Source organism: Canis lupus, chromosome 13 (assembly GCF_048164855.1).
Source record: "Canis lupus baileyi chromosome 13, mCanLup2.hap1, whole genome shotgun sequence".
Classification (NCBI taxonomy): Eukaryota; Metazoa; Chordata; class Mammalia; order Carnivora; family Canidae; genus Canis; species Canis lupus.
Window position 1 is genome coordinate 55,659,391 of NC_132850.1, and position 17,265 is coordinate 55,676,655.

Here is a 17,265-nt window from a genome sequence, read left to right on the forward strand (position 1 = left end):
TGTCTAGCCTATGCAACTGTGAGCCACAAGCATAAGATAGAAGGCACACTGCTTTTGGAGGCATCTCAGCCACCTAAAATCTACCATTCTTCAGATCCTTGGTTCATATCGCACAGCACCTCATCTTGAGAAAACACAGAGGTATGTATGTACAGCAATGGCACTTTTTTTTTTTTTTTTTTTTTTTTTTTTTTAGCAATGGCACTTTTAAGAAAGTGACCAGCACCCGTTCTAGGAAACATACCCACTTACTTGGTTACAGGCTCACCTGATAGCATGGCATATTATCCAAGATTGTAAGGTAGTACTCTGATTAGCATAACACATCACAACCAATAAATAAACCAGTTTAACCTTCCTATGAAAAATGTCCAACAGTGTAGAAGTTCCAAGACCAAAAAATACATCCTCAAGGATGGCTCTACTATTGTAGTCAACACCATAGTCTTATTCTAATAAGGCCCGACATCCAGAATCATCCAACAAATATTTATTGAGCACATACTATGTACAATCCCGTTCCAGGGGCTCACGCTCCCACAGACAGCAAGATGGACAAGGTCCACACTCTCAGGGAATTTATATACTCTGGGAATGGTGAGTGGGGTAGATTTACAATTAATTGATTAATAACAAGAAGAATAGCAAAGAGTGATAATAAGTACTACGCAGTTAATTAACTTTGATGTGATAGTGAGGGCTGGCTAACTCAGATCAAGGGGTCAGAAAAGGAGACCTATGGGAAGATGATCCATTTAATTTAGATGACAGTAAGCTGCTGCCCATGCATGAGTGTTGCCCACAGAAACAAGAACAACCGATCAAGGCTTGCAATCCCAGGCCATGTGAGTCGCGCCCCCCTGCTTCATCACACTTCCCAGGCCCCAACCTTGACAAGATAGAACAAAAGAAGCTGCGAAAAGGAGGCTTTAAAAAAGGCTACATCCTTTCCTTACTCCATGTCCTTTAAGCCTCAGCTTGGCCTCAGCTGCCAAGCAGGGAGGAGAAAAGAGAAGAGCTGGACCTCAGTATAACTGAAATTGTCAGTGGCTAAAGGTGTGAAGATGGTGACCAACGAATATGGCAGGCATGTGGATCAACCAGGAAGGAGGCCAGCAGAGCTGAAGTAGTATCCTGGACGTCCTGAGTAGTATCCTGAGTAGTATCCCGGACGTCCTGAGTAGTATCCTGAGTAGTATCCTGGATGTCCTATCAAGCATTAACTGTGTAGTTTCTGATTCATAGATGATGGTCAGTTTGTCCTAAAAGGGTAGCACTGGCTCCTTCCCAACCCATTAGGAATATTTCAGTATTTTAACAATCTGTATGGTAGTACTGGTACATACCAACTGAAAATCAACCATTAGAGGTGTCCTCAGGAAATAAGAGAGATTCAGAAAAACAAAAAAAATCATAGAGGCAGTGGTAGAGAAAAATAACACAGAGAGACTGTTTAATAAATAAGTCACATAGAAATCACACAGCATTATATAGAGACACTCTGGCTACGTATGGTACTTCCAAATAAAACAACCAGAAGCATCGAACCTAGATGGAGTAGATAAAAGGACTTTTACGACTTCTATCATTTTGGTTAACACAAATAAAAACCCATGGGGAAAATTTTAGCAATTTTGGGAACTTTTGGTGGGGGGGCAGTATGGACGTTATGAATGCATTGATTCTGTTTTTATTGACTTAACACATCGCATTATGATTAGAATTCTGTTTCCACGAAAACTGTGTAAGTTTGTAGATGAAACAGAATTTTAGCACTATAAAAGCTGAAAAAAAAACATGAAGCAGAAGAGAATATAAAGAAGATCTGTAAAAAATAAGTGTCAGGAGGGATGAAATAAGAATAGATAAAGCTAAGATGTTGGTGCCTGAGATAGAAGTCTACAAAGTGCCACCAGTGCCACCACTGGGGAACCCTTAGTGTCAGATCCTGGCCTCTGTTTAAAACTTTTTAACACATAACGTGCTAGTCCCTAAAGCTTCCTACAGACCTGATCATCATCTTTTCAAGGTGAATATAAAATACATCAGGTTAACTGTAAAAGATAACACTTGGTAGGAGGGAAATGTTACCAAAACACAGAATGGGGCTTTTTTGTCACTGTGAAAGACAATGTTCATCATTACATAATGGCACTTTACTTCTTCAATTTCCTCAACAGTTTGAAACCGAGCAGAGAACAAGGAGGAAGTTCTTTAAAAAAAAAATCCCCTAAACAAAATAAATATCACAAAGGTCACGCACTACAACTTATAGACTAACTCGTCGGAAGTCCCTTTAGCGCTGGATAAGATCCTATTTATTCTTGGCCACCATTTGAAGGATTGTGATTATCTATTCTCAGTAAAATAGAGCCTTGAAGCCATGCCCTAGAAAGGGTAGGGGGAGAGGCTTGTTAGGCATAGGCACATGGCAGGAGGAGGAGCAAGCTGGCCCCAGAAGAAAAGACAGACAGCGTAGCCACAAACACAAGATACGTGTATTCAGAAAGGCATTCCTAGAGGATCATTTGTCCCCAAGGTAAATGGCCCTACAGGCCACAAAAGTTCTTGAGTCAAAGAGCACATACGGTAAATGATGTTCATTAGGATAGCCCTAAGTAATAGGGAAATATTCCAAGTCTGCACTCAAGATGGTTAAAGAAAAATGAGAACAGTAAGCACATTTCGGCTCTATGGATAAATTAAAATCACTTACCAATGATACAGTGTGGATGAGGCCTAACTCCATCAGCAACTTTGTGAGTGGTGTCTATATGGGCTATACGCAATCGATAAAGCAAGCTTTGCTTCTTTTGGTTTTGTGATGCGTATGATTCCTTCTCCATCCCAGAACCTACCGGTCTTATGGCAGGCGGTATCCTCTAAGGGCGTGCACGCAGATACTAGCCATTTTTCCCATGGTCATACAGGAGGTATAGGCCAGGAACCCTACATGAGTCAGTGTGCTAATCTTTTATCTCCATCTTTAAGTTACACCTGGAGACCCTTGGTTTACATGTGAGACTTCGGGGTTAGACCTCAGGTTAAGAACTAAGGACACATAGGTAACGTAATATTGGAGGATAAAGCTATTCTCACAGCAAAGCGGCAAGAATTGCAAAAGAGTATTAGGCCCAAAACCACATAATGAATAACAACAGGATAAATGACACTGATCCCTCAAGATGAATTTGGAAGCACCTTCCCACGATCCAACCAAAATCCAAATATCTAGCATTGGCTATAGGCATCAACTTCCATGCATTCATAGCTCAGCTCCTCTTGGGACACCAAGTTAGTAAGGAAATGAGGCAGTCCTGGGATCCGACTGCCTCAATAGCTGAGGACTTAGACTACTAGGGAAAAGACAGTATCACTGGGGAGAGGTCTTTGAAATCCAGAATGACTTCCAGTAGTCACAATAAACAGATCAAGTTGGACATTTGGCACTTCGAAGACCTTTCATTAAACGATGCAATGCGCATATTGGGCCAATGACGTTTCTGTGTGGCATCTCCAGAAGGGTTTGTACTTCCAGAATTGGGCAATCTTCAAAACTGAGAATACCATGAGTGCAATCAAAAATCAATCAGAACTCATTACAAGGGCAAAAACATCCCACATAAGGGAATGAAAAATTCGAACTCACCCACCCCCCCCCCAAAAAAAAAAAAGAAGATAAAGAAGTTCCAGGATCTTCTTGGGACCTACCTGTTATCCTCAAATCTTGGAAACCTGAAGCAGAAAAATCAACCTGAGCATGTGCAGGAAAATAGCTCTATATTGCCCCCTGGTGCTGGATAGTCCCACTTCTCCAGAGGCTAAAAACTACAAGGTGAGTAGTTCTCTACCTCCAGTTACTTCCTGCTGCCAACCCTCCCAAGAGCTAAACATAGCCCAATCCTCTACCCACAGATTAGGAAACAGCCAGGCTATTTTTAGCATCAGGCAACTTAGGAATGGAAATGGCCCAGCCTCCGATGGTAACAGAGTGTGTGTGGCCTGGCTTAATGAACTCACCTCTCCGGAGGGTGTGCACCTCCTCAGTAAAGTGGCCAATGACCCGGTGAGAGCTCTCGGGGGCCCATTACAAAGTGATGATGGTTGGTGGATCACAAGAAAGTATGACAACCAGAGGCACAAGTCGCAAATGGTTTCGGGAAAAGTGACAGAAGCCAGGACAGGCTTGATAAAACAGCGCAGAAGTTAGAAATGATAATGGCACGGGAACGATACAACAGAGAAGTGTGCGGCCACGAATATTGTGCATCGTCATTTTGGAGAAGCCTGTCTAGGAAGAAGCAGCATTTTGAGCTGGACATTTATTTTACGTGAAAAAGAACAAAGGTTGGTCTGCTCTGTTTCCTGCCAGGGTACAGCTGGTGCTGGGGCTCCTTTGATCACTCTCCCCCAGTCCTCTGCAGCTCCTGTGATTAGAGATAGATCCCTAGGCTGCCCTTTGATCAGCAGCTCAAGCAGCCTGCAGGTGCCATGTGCCATCACATTAGCAAGTTGTAAGGAGCGACTGACTACATGAATACTGGCCGATAAACGTGATCACGTGTATCTGCTGCACATACAACACGTCCAAATCACGGCCACAAAAGTTCCGGGAATCCTTATTTAATCTATCCTTGCGCTTTACAACTTTCTGCGCTTTCTTCGGGACGAACAGAGAGCTCGCATTCAAAGTGGAAGCTTTAACAACACGGCCCCAATACATAAAGGGAAAAGTTGCTGTGACTTGAAGCCGCAGCACACACCATTCTGATTTTCTAGGTATGCTGCTCGTGTTCAGTTCCCCCTGGCTAATAAAGTGACAGCATTCTTGCATTCTGAGTAGATGGCACACAAAGCAGTCAAAAAAAAAAAAAAAAAAAAAAACCCATGCACATCGCTTTTCAAGTAACATTAAGAGCACCACTTGTAAACAGGGCATTTAATATTCTAATTTTAGACAGCCTACATTAACATTGTGGTTTCATGTGCAGTATAAAATTTCTATTTACAAAGTATTCTCGAAAATGACTTCATAATGGTAGATCAAGAGAAAAAGAGTTTAGAAATTGAATGATGTAAATCATATGGGGTTCAGAGGCTAAGCAAATTACACACCCTGAAGCTGCCCTGGCTTTATGAAAGGAGCCTTTCTCCAGCTCTGTGCAATCCCAGCCCAGGGGAACTCGCATCTGAGAGTTTTCTAAACATTTCAGGTACACTTGAAAGCTGAAAGTAATTCTCATTTCCTATGCAGGATTAAGTCGTTTCCAGCACACACAACATAGCAGTCATTCACCAACACATATAAAAACACACACCAGAAAGGTAAGGGCTTTGGGAGCACAAAGGCACATTTGGGGGGGGGGGGGAGGAAGGGGGAGAGAGAGAGAGAGAGCGCGCAAGAGAGATCCATTTCTTAACTCCCCTTGAAAAGGTCCACGCGGCCTCCTGACCTCTGTTATTTCCTACCTACTTACTGATGAATTGATGCCTTTTCCAGGGTGAGCGCTTCAGTGAACGCGGCTGATGCATCCCCTCAAACACCCCCTTTTCCCCTCCCCACGGGAAAAAGAAAAAAAAGAGAGAGAGAGAGAGAGAATCGGAGTGAAGTGCAACGTGCCGAGGCTCATTCATTTAGGGTTCGGGGTTGGGGCAGGTCTTGAACTCCCAACTCCGCAGCCGAAGGTTCAGCCGAGCGCGTCGGCCCCGGCGCCCGCGGTCGCGCCCGGGGCGCCCTCCCCGCCGCGGCCGGCCGTGCCCCCCCCGCCGCCCGGTCCCGCCCGGTGGCAGCCCCCGAGGCCGCGGGCCGCCCGCCGCCCCCGGAGCCCCCGCCGAGGCGGGCGGCGCGGCCGGTCCCATCGCACAGCGGCGCGCGGGGCCCGCGGGACACACACGCACAGGCGCGCGCCCCGCGGGCACCAGGAGCGAGCGGGGGCGCGGGGCCCGACTCACCGTTCTGCTCCTTGTCGCTCGAGTGCTGCAGTTTGCTGCTCAGGCTGGACTCAGCCCGAGTCCCGAGTCTGGGGCCGGCCAGGGCGGATGTCAGCAGGAGAAGCCCGAGCAGGAGCATTTGGCCGAGCGGGGCGAGAGCTCGCGCGCGGCGGGCCCTGGGGAAGCGGCGACTCCGGAGTCCCTCTCACCACCGCCAGGGGAAGGCTGCGCCGCGGGGGGAGCGCCGAGCCTGCTCTGGCCGCGGGGAACCGCAGGCTCCTTTCCACATCATCCCGTCCAGGACTTTTTCCTAGAGCCCTCTTCTGCGTCTCCAGTTTTTGAAAAGGATCAAAGCAAAACCTGGACCTGAACCAGTTTCCCAAGGTTTAAACAAATCCCGAGCCGTGCCGGAGTGGTGGGGGTGGGGGTGGGGGTGGGGGTGGGGTGGGGGTGGGGTGGGTGGGGGTGGGGTGGGGGAGGCGAGGGAGGACGGGGGGCGGGGTGGGGATGCGGGGCGGCCGGCGGAGCGGCGGGGAGTCGCCGGCAAGTCTGCCGGGAGCACCTGTCACTCCGGGGCAGGCACAGGCCGGGGCGCCGGGGCTCGGGGTCGCGCGGAGCCGGGCTCCGGGCCGGGCAGGCGGCGAGCGGTTTCGGATCAATGACGCCGCTGCCAATAGATGCGCTCCGCGGGCGCCCCTGTCCCCCGCCCCACCCCACCCCCACCCCCACCCCCACCCCGAGGGGGAGGGGAAGAAACGGGCGCGGGCGGCGCGGCGGGCCCCGGGGCGCAGCGCGGGCGCGGGCCCGGGGCGGCGGGGGGCTCCGGGCGGGGGCTCCGGGCGCGGGCCCCGGGCGCGGCGGCGCGGATCGCGGCACCTGGCTGCAGCCCTCCGCCCGCCGGGTCACCTGGTCGGGCCGCGTCGGGTCCCGCGGGCTCCGGCCGGGCCCTCCCCCCGCGCCGCGGGTCCGCGCAAACCCCGGGGCCGGCGCGGCGTCTGGGCGCGGGGCAGCGACGGCGGGAGGCCCGGCGGCCCCGGGCTGCGGCGCGTCCCCTCCCCTCGTCCACCTTCCCCCCGCCGCGGCGGCCGAGGAGGGGCGGGGGCGGGGGCGGGGGCCGGGCCGGGCCGGGCGGAGCGCGCGGGGCGGGGCGGGGCGGGGCGCGGCGGGCGGGGGGCGGCTCCGGCGGGCGGGGGGGCGGGGGTCGGCGCCTGCGGGCGGGGCAGCCCCGCGGTTCAGCAGGTGCGGCCGGGCGGGGGGCGGGGGGGCGCGGCGGGACCCCGAGCGCGGGCGGCCCGGGCCCCGGAGGGCGAGCGGGGCGGGCGGCGGAGGGTGCGGCCCGGGCCCGGCCGAGGGCCCCGGAGCTCCCGCAGCGCCCCCTCCCCGCCCCCCACCCCACCCCCTCCCCGGGGTCGGGACTGTCGTCACTTTCCGAGGGGATCCCCGTTCCCGAAGGCTTGGCCGGAGCCTCTGCGCCGAAGGAACGAGAGAGTTGCCCTGGGTCAGCCCTCCAGCTCCCCGAGGCGGGATGCGGAAAACAAAAGTAAAGCCCCCGCCCCCGCCCCCACCCCCCGCCCGGCTGGGCCGGGCTCGGGGCTCGGGGCTCGGGGCTCGGGGCGCGCGGCCCGGGGAGCTCCCGCCGCCTGGGGCTGCGCCCTGGGGCCGGGGCGCCGGGAGGGGGGCGCAGACGCTTCGGTGCTCGCCGGGCTTGCGCCTCGTCCTCGGGCTGCGTTACAGCGACAGCAGGCAGGTCCCCGGCCAGCAAAGCAGAAGCAGCGCCCGACGCGCGAACAGTCGGAGCCGTCACGGTGCTCCCCGGGGGTGCGGAGGAAGCGGCAGCCTCGGGGCACGGGCCGAGGTCCCGCTGGAGTCGCGAGTGCCCCCCGCCCCACCCCCCCCCGGGCTGCCCGGTGCCGGCCTCGCGTGGCCCTCCCCTCTGCTGGGAGCTGCCCAGGGGCCCTGGGGAAAGGCACGGACTCCTCTGAGTCCTGCAGAAAAGGCCCGGCCCTCTCCTGTGTCGGGACCCCCACTGACACCGGCCATCTGGACCTCTCCTGGGTCCTGGGCCCTTTTCTTGTTTGCCTCGCAAAAGTTCTAATAAGCACAGTCCGTCTTTACTCACCTACCCTGTTCCTTCCTTCTTACCCCTCTGCCACTTCCATCTTCACAGTGCAAGGGAGCAAGGCGGTGGAACGAGGCCCACTCCTGGACTTCAGAGAATTTACAGGTTAGCGGACAGAGGCTTGTTATTCTATGCCCTTTGGCAACTCCTCAACACCAGTGTGAATCCATATTTGCACAATAAATAGGTTCCAGAAATGTTTTGGGGGATCTGCAAGGGAGAGGGGCAGTGTTCCCAATTTTAATAACGTAAGGAGGCTTGTTATGTAAAAGACATGCTTTATGAGCGTGTTTGAATCTATTTGCAATAAAACTACTCCCCGGTTTTTCTCATTTTGTAAGTTGGGTTTTCTAATCAGGACTTTTCTAAATGAGGCTGTTAAACGTCCCTAGAGTTGACATTTCTTGACCACCCACATAGAGGGTGTGTGTGTGTGTGTGTGTGTGTGTGTGTGTGTGTGTCTGCAGACCTAATCCATTTGCTCTCATGAGATTATAAGGGTGATGACTACTCTTTATTTTGTATCATTTCATATTGGCTAGAACAGTGCCTGGCTCAGGGGGATAATAAATAAACACTCTGCAGTGACTGACAGGTTTTTTTATTGGAGTCCCTTACATTCTCCCTGGAATTTCAGCATGAGGGTTGTATTTGAAAAGTTACAGATGATCTAGAATAATACCCTACCTCTGCGTTTCACCTCATCCATATTCCACAGATTGATTTGACAATCACCTTATAAATAAAGCCAGCCAGGTGCTCCTGCGTGACCCCTAGACAAAATCACGGTCGCATTGCCTGGTTTCCTTTCAGTGCACTTGCATTGCCGTTTCTTGAACTGCACTTGCCCTTGGCATCGTCGATTCTTTTAACGCTTTATCCTCTGCCTGTCTTCCTGCTCCATTTTGGGTATAAACCTTTCCTAGAAAAAGTGGGGACCCTTGCACTGCAAGTAAATTTTATGTAATCCAGACTCTGCACAATTACTAAACAATATATTTTGAATGAATATGGCTTTGTTTTGGCCTAAGGCGTTTTCCTTAAGGAAAGGCATCTGTTCCGCCAACCAAGAGAAAATAATTGCAAACATTCTTTGTGGTTTTCGTGTTTTGTTTAACCTTAGGAAGGAGTGCCCATTCAGGCTGAACGCAGAAACGGTGGTACCTACAAATTCCTGTTGAAGAACACAGTAGAAGGTACTTGGTTAATAACAGTGATCATTGCGGGGGGGGGAGGGGGTGTCGCTATTCATTTTGTTTAAGTGGAGTAAGATTTAAAGCAAATTGCCCGTTTGGCTAGTCACGTAACACCCAGGAGGACAGAACCATGGGGATGTATTTTTGCCTCAGAACATCAGTTGTCAAAAAAATAAAAAATAAAAAATAAATAAAATTTTTAAAAAAAGAACATCAGTTGTCACAAGTTTTCTTGCTCTCTCGTCTTCTGAGTCAATCCTAACACACACTCACACACAGACACTCATGTACACAGAGATATAGGTACAACATTATTTTACACCTTTTCCCAGAACTTGAATTTTCAGCATGTTCGTGGCAGATAACTGAGCACGAGTTTCCGAAGTTCAGGAATCTCTGATCTACCTAAATGCCCACCAAGTTTCCAGAATGGCTCACAAGCGACACTTACGTATACATTTAACTGAGACCAGGGGCTGGAGGTAGGTAGCATTAGTAAGAGAGTAACTGGCCACAGATCACCACAGACATAAAGATTGTTCTGGAAAAAATAATAATAATAAAGTAGTCTCACTTACAGTCATCCTCTTTCTCTCTCCACTTTCTCCAACTACCCATCTTAGGTAGAGATAGCTCTTGCTATCTCTAGAGATCCAGGATATAGTAGTACTCTGGTTTTCCAGCCTAAAAAAAAATCATAAGCACACCTTTTATTAAATCCCAGTCTTTTAGAACAGTCACCCTTTACCTCCCAGTATAACAATTGTTAAACTCAGAAAGACTTACTCGCTGTGGCAGATGGAACAGGGTCGTGCTAAGGCCCCACTCTTTTTAATTTTGACTTTTCTGGGGAAGGGAATTGGGAGGTGGGAAGTTAGAGGTGTGTGGCCACAGGAAATGGGTGACAAGAACTGGCCTTTAGGTGACCCTCTGGGGCTTTTCCCATTGAAGTAAAGCTGCTGTTTCCTTTTTGAAATCACGATCGAGCGTGCAAAGATTTTTTTCAAAATCTCAGAAGTGCTTGTCTGACTCGGAATTCAGAGGGAGCAAGTAGCCAGAAGCAGCCCCAAAGAAAGGCGAGCCCTGGGAACCTTTGAACCACCACAACAAAAGATCGTTTCACTGGAAGATGCGACACCAAGGACTTGGTCTGGCTTTGCCATGACCAAACGGTACAACCTTGATCTGGAAATCCTCTCTGTCCCTTTTCTTTGATGAATTTACACTGGATTCTGTTTCAATCCTCTTACCATTTTAGAACTCTTTGGTTCTCCCAGCTATGAGAGGTAGTGATCGCAAAACTTGTTCAACTGAATTGTGCTTCTGTGACAAGACAACTGTTTCTTAGCCTCAACCTAAAGATGTCTTGGTGGCTGGCTAGACATGATAAAAAGGGTTCTTCTCCCAAAACTTGCCCAGTCAAGGTAGTCCTCTATAATCCGTTATTACCATAGTTTGAAAAGCCACGTTGTACTGATATACAGAGGGGCCGAAAGAAGAGTCTGGAAATCACTAACTAATGTAAGTATCAGGAGTTTTACTGAATTCAAGAAATCGAAGTAAATTATGTGTAGATATCGACATTTTAGTTTGTAATATTTGTTTCTTATAATGATAATAACATCCAGAGATGCAAAGTGTGGTTCCAAGGCAAGGAAAACTAGTGGTCATATATAAGTGAGTTTGAAATAATGAGGAAATAATATTGGTAATTAGCCAAGAATAAATGGCCAGTCTCCTGCTGCTCTGTAGAGTCACGCTGGTAGAATGTGAAACCATCCTGAAAGCAAGGGGCATCCCCTAAAATGGGAGCAGCAACCAAACGCTATGTCTGGTCATATCCTCCAGTCGATAAGATGTCATTTTTCCCTGTCTTGAAATCATGCACAGGATATGAAGGCTGCTGTCCACATTGTGACAAATCATAGTTAAGAGGTCATGACACAGTTACAGATCCTCCTTTCTCAGATAGTGACCCTCTTATTTCAAAGGTCATGGGAGAAGGATCCTTTCACTTTGTGATCATTGTTTCGAATGCAGACCTTTCCTTGACCACAAGACTTTGCAAAAGAGGTGGAGAGCTTCAATACACTAGTTGACGGAACAGTTTAAAAGTTTCAGTGGTCAGCAGAAAGGAAAATGTGGCTTAACTAATCTAATATTAAAAGTACCCTGAATTGCTTTTATTTGATTACTTTTAGGATTTTATTTATTTATTCGTGAGACACACAGAGAGAGGCGGAGACACAGGCAGAGGGAGAGGCAGGCTCCCTGCAGGGGGCCCGATGGGGGACTCGATCCCAGGACCTGAGCCAAAGGCAGACGCTCAACCACTGAGCCACCCGAATGCCCCCTGAATTGTTTTTTAAGATTCAAGACAATTCAAGAGATATTCTTACTCTTTTCTTTTATGATTATCGCTATTTGCTCTTTATGATCTGTATTACAGTTAGAAAAGTGCTTGCCCTCTTCTATCCTAAAACCTTGCAACATTGTAAGGCTTCATTTTATATTCCCAGATTTTATTTTTATCAGCACAATTTACTTTGACATTCTCCTTAGCCCCCCTGATACCACCTTCTCTCGTTTCTCATCATCTGAATCTTCTTTCGCTCGTCCTCCACGAAGGGTAAAAAGCATGTTCCCATCGTACGGACAGCTCGAAAGATTCATAGTTAAACCAAAGCCAACCAAAGAAAATAAAACAAGGAGAGAATTATTCACGTCCCAGGAACTGTTTGACACCTTAAAATCTATTTTCTCATTTAATCTTCCCACCAACCCTTTGAGGAAGGTCAGAGTTATCCCATTTTATTGCAAAGAAACTGAAGCTCCAAGAGGATGACTAGTTTTCCAAGAGTGACACTGTCAATGGCAGATACAGTTCCTGTTTGGTCCAGGTCTTCCAGTTCTGCTCCTGGGCTTTTGACACATTTAGGCCCTGGATTTGGGGCAAAAACATTCTTATTCGAAGCTTTCCTATGTTTCTCCTCTACATTTTCTCCACAATGGCTGCCTTCCCCTATGTTGTTGTTTAAAGATTTTTTTTTTTTTTTTTTTTTTTTAAGGGAATGAGAGAGAGCAGGAGCAGGGGGCAGAGATGGGGAGGAGGCAGAGGGAGAAGCAGACTCCCTCACTGAGCAGGGAGCCCAACTCAGGGCTGGATCCCAGGATCCCAAGATCATGACTTGAGCCGAAGGCAGATGCTTAACCAACTGAGCCACCCAGGCGCCCCTGTCTTCCCCTATGTTTCACTTGAGGTATAGGATGGGTATGGAGATGAATTTTCCCATGAATTTGAGAACACTGACACTAGACAGTTATCTTTCTAGGACAGTCTAAGGTAAATATATTTGAGCCAGAGTGAATACCGGTCACTTGAAGGAGCGGAAGCTAGCCTTGGGGTGGAAGGCCACCCAGAGCGTGGGCTAGCGTGAGCATCCTGCTTATCCTGGCCAAAGTTAGTCATCCAGCTAACGCCTTGTCCTGGACCATCTGTGGGCAGTCATTTAGAGAATCCATCTCCTTGTCTTTGAGGACAAAGGGAATGAATTACCATTCCTCCTTTCCTACCCATGATTGCTACTGAATTAAGGCATCAGGGGTGGGAAGGAATACACTTTTCCCAGTTGCTCCCTTTGAAGAATCAATTTCTGATTAACTAGAGACCTCAGAGTCCAGGCCCCTCTTATTTACAAAATTCCTCTATGTATCCCTCCATGTGTTCCTAATTTAAAATTCCTGATCTGTGGGTGTTTTTTTAAGCCATAAGGTGAGGCAAATTTGCGTTTTCATTGATAATATTACTCGGTATTTTTAGATTAGTTGGAGTTATTCAAAGCAGAAAGATTGCCACAAGAACTAACTAGTGACTTGTTAAGCCCTCAGGCAAGCAAAAGTGTTCAAATGAAATTCTGATTCCTTAGATAAATTCTATTTGTAGCTGAAGGCCATACCTTGTGGGAAGACCCTCTTGGTGGTCATTTTTATTCCACTGGATAGCAAGAGGGAAAAAAATTACTTCTTTTTTTTTTTTTTTTTACAAACTGCTTTTTAAACACACATAAAAATAGATTAATGTGAGAATCAGCTAATTATTAAGTTATTATAGCTACTATTATTCATATTTATTGAGGCAAATTGTACTACTATGAATCCGTAAAAAATAGTATTTTAAGAATTCAAAGCACTTCCTAATATCTTTTTCTTTCTGCCTCCCTAGATTTCTGTTTGAAGATTGTTATCATGGTCGGTATACTTCCGTTTTCAACATTCTCAGACCTGTCAAGGGAAAGAAATTTCTCATCCCCGAGAATCTCTCTATTCTGCTATAGGAATTAACTGTCAGCTATTCTGTGAACTATAGTAGCCTGCCTACTTCTGTTTTACATCGTGTGGAGCTGATGTCACGTTATTAATTTTTTTAATTGGCATATTCACAAGGAAGTTCTCTGCAATGAGATCCTATACCGCTTATTAAACAATTGATAAATCAACTGCAACAACTCTCTGAGTAAATATTAACAGAACCCACCTTAATCCTTATGTTCCCATGCCCCCCATCTCATCTAGCGCAACGCAAAAGTTGTAGTGTCTCAAAAAAATGCATTTCAAACTTATTAAATTTACATTTATATTAAGCATTCGGTGTCTATTTTAGAACTCCACACAATCCCGGTCATAAATACATAACTTAAAATTCTATTGCCAACAACAAATAGCAAATCATTCTGAGTTTGTACGGTGCCCCAAGCGTACTAAGCATTTAGTCAATGAAAATGTCACCCCATCTTAGACTGAATGCCCCTCTCAGTGGCTATGGAAATGAGAAATGAATCTTCTGAAACCATATGAAGGAAAAATAATCTGCTGCCCTTTTTCTTAGCAATAAAACTTTGCCATAAAATGATCATTAACGTATTGCTGGTTCTGACAACCTCTGATGAGAGAAGCACACAACGTGTATTCAGATAAGTTCCTGAAGGAAATAGTAGGGAGAAGCACACTTAGTGACATGACTGGGTATTTTTTGGTGAAGGTGAAAATTATAAATAGGAGAGAGTTTCTGTTACCACTAACCTGGAGATTATCATGCACTTTACAAAGCAGCACCATTAATGTCGGGAACATGATTGCATGCTCTCTGGCCCAAGAAGTTACAAAGTAAAGTGAAAATACATTATTGTGGCACTCGGGGTTCCCCCTTATTTTGTGTACCCCATCAATCTTCATTTGCATTTGTTCCCACCTCAAATGTAATCCTTCTCTTCTGGAATTATCTACCCGGCACACAGAAGCCTTCCCACTGCCCTCTGCTTAGTCTACTCTTAAGCTCCTTCAAGCTCTCCTCCAACTGATTACCCACTTGATCTGCTTAACACACAAAGCTGATGCTCTGTTCTCAAAGTTTTGCACACAGCCCGTCCCCCTGTCCTTTGCCTGCAGGGTAAGGTCGATGCTCCTCTAGGCAGGCTCTGGCCTCCATACTGCTCAGGTCTCACACTCTTTGAGCATCTTGCAGTTCCCGACACCACAATTTATGTACTGGTACTTACCGTCTTTGCTTCTTTTTAAATTTTCCCTCCACAGGGGATCCCTGGGTGGCGCAGCGGTTTGGCGCCTGCCTTTGGCCCAGGGCGCGATCCTGGAGACCCGGGATCGAATCCCACGTCGGGCTCCCGGTGCATGGAGCCTGCTTCTCCCTCTGCCTGTGTCTCTGCCTCTCTCTCTCTCTCTGTGACTATCATGAATAAAAAAAAAAAAAAAAAAAATTTTCCCTCCACAGTGATACATAACCCAATATAGCACTTATTCTACCCTTTGTCACTTTTCTTCTTGTCCCCTTTAGCACGACACTTATACTGCACTTAGCAAATAATAACAGCTAACTCTTCTCAGGTGCCAGGCACTATTTTCAGAATTTCAAGTTTATTCATTCCTTTGTCCTCACAATGAACATGGGGGGTAGGTACACTTAATAGATTTCATAGAAGAACAAAGTAAGATGCTCAGAGGCTAAGCAATTTGCCTAAGACCGTATGCGTGGAAAAGTGATAGAGCTGGACTTTAACTGTGAGGAGTCTAACTCAAGAGTCCATGCATCTGCCCATCACTTTGCCTCTAATAGTGTTCAACCAATTTTTGCAGGCGGTATAGACTCCCAGTCCTTATCTAAGCACTGAAGTCAGAGACATAAGCTAATATCTTAGCCATTACATTTAAGGAAATGTATGCCAGACCTAATATTCACTGCTGTCCCCTAATGTCACCTAATAGATCACTAGGACTATAAACAGCTACTAATAGAATCTACCTCAGGAATCTGTGGGAAATAAATGAGACAAAGTGTGTAAAGCCTTTGGTAAAATGCCCTGGATGTTTTAAACATGCAGCACCTGTCATCGATTATGTCATTGACTTTCTTAATTATGAAATTAATTTTTTTTCTATTTAATATTTCCTCTTCTTTTTTTAAAAGATTATTTATTTTATTTTAGAGAGAGAATGAGAGAAAGAGCGAGCATGGAGGAAAGGAGCAGAGGGAGAGGGAGAGAGAAATTCAAGCAGACTCTGGGCTGAGCATGCAGCCCTGTGGGGCTCCATCTCACAAGCTTGAGGTCTCAACCTGAGCCAAAATCAAGAGTCAGACGCTGTAACAGACTGCACCACCCCAGCATACAGTCTATTTAACATTCCTGACACGTCTTATATTCAGTGTTAAAAGAAATTTAGCAACTGTCCTTTTTTTTCTCTCCAAAAGGTTATTTCAATATGAAATTTTATACTCAATGGTGCCTTAAAAATGAAAATAACACTAAATCATTTTTTGACTAAATAAACAAGACTTTACCTATCATCTCTCCCTTTTTTGCCATCACCAACTAGAGCATAGGAATACATCTCTCGTCCTTCTAGAAACTTTCCAAGACAAATCTTAAACCTCGCTGTCCAACATAAATGGTTACATTCTCTAGTTTTATTGATATACCTTCCTTGCAATTTATTATAAACTCTTTGTTGGCAGGAATTTGCATTCTCTTTTAAAAAAGAAAAACAAACCTGCTAACCATCCCAGCCCTGCTTCCTTACTGCAGTATCTAACACTATATATGTGGATTTTCAAGCTTATCACATCTTTGAATGGGTGGTAAGCGAAATCAACAAAAATGTGAAGTGCCCACATGCGGATACACCCAAATGCAGATAAATCTTCCTAAAAGAAAAATAGAGGAAGAACAGCTACTTCTGACATAATTAGGGTGACTGGAGCCATGTGGAGTTCATTTTCTTGCTTGGCTGTCAGTCAAAATTGGGGATCTTGTAAAAGGAAGCACTAAATTATGAAAAACAGGAGTCATGCTGTATTAATCTCTAAACTCACACCTAAGTAAAAATAAATTCATATAACTTGTTTTGTTTGATGAGCTGGAAAGAAGACCAGGTAGGCATTTTCCAAACTGGGAGAAATGCACAATCAGTCTTTTCATGAATACTATGGTCACATTCATTCCAATATTACAAGGTTATTTCCAAGGCCTGGCAAACAGCCCAAATTCATGTTGCCTGACTGGTTTAAATAGAGTTAATTCTTTCTGATAGAGAAATTTTACTTAACAGATGGTTCACAAACCTGTGTCTATTTAACAGCCAATCTGTTATATCCAAGATGTCATCATTTTGGAAAATAACTTCTATGAAGTATCGTCTTCATAATTTGAAAATATGACGTCAAATGATAATCTTTTTTTTTTCTTTTTAAAGTGTATATACTACGATTTAAAATATGTGTATCTGTGAAAGTATGTGGTCGTGAAATAATCACTGACTGCTACTGCCTGGATATGAAGTATTGCTATTTTATGAATATCCATATGTAAAGTAAATTAATAAAATGAAAATTCATTTTTCATCTCATGTGCTTTGTGCAATTACTTTTGCTATGAAATCTGAGACTTCAGCTCTCAGTTAAGTCTTAAAAAATAAAGAAACTTAAAAAAATAAAATAAAAAAATAAAGAAA

General features: G+C 46.3%; 1 protein-coding gene across 2 annotated transcripts in view; it reads right to left on the minus strand.

Annotated features, from left to right (window-relative positions):
* PDGFC (platelet derived growth factor C) overlaps positions 1-6,362 on the minus strand; it is a 198,658-nt gene extending 192,296 nt beyond the window's left edge. The window contains exon 1 of one of the 2 annotated variants that reach the window (XM_072773761.1): positions 5,953-6,362. In XM_072773761.1, the coding sequence (XP_072629862.1) occupies positions 5,953-6,070 (118 nt within the window). In that variant the 5' untranslated portion in view covers positions 6,071-6,362. The remainder of the gene's footprint in view (positions 1-5,952) is intronic. The other variant, XM_072773760.1, reaches the window with a different exon arrangement.
* Positions 6,363-17,265: the final 10,903 nt, after the last annotated feature.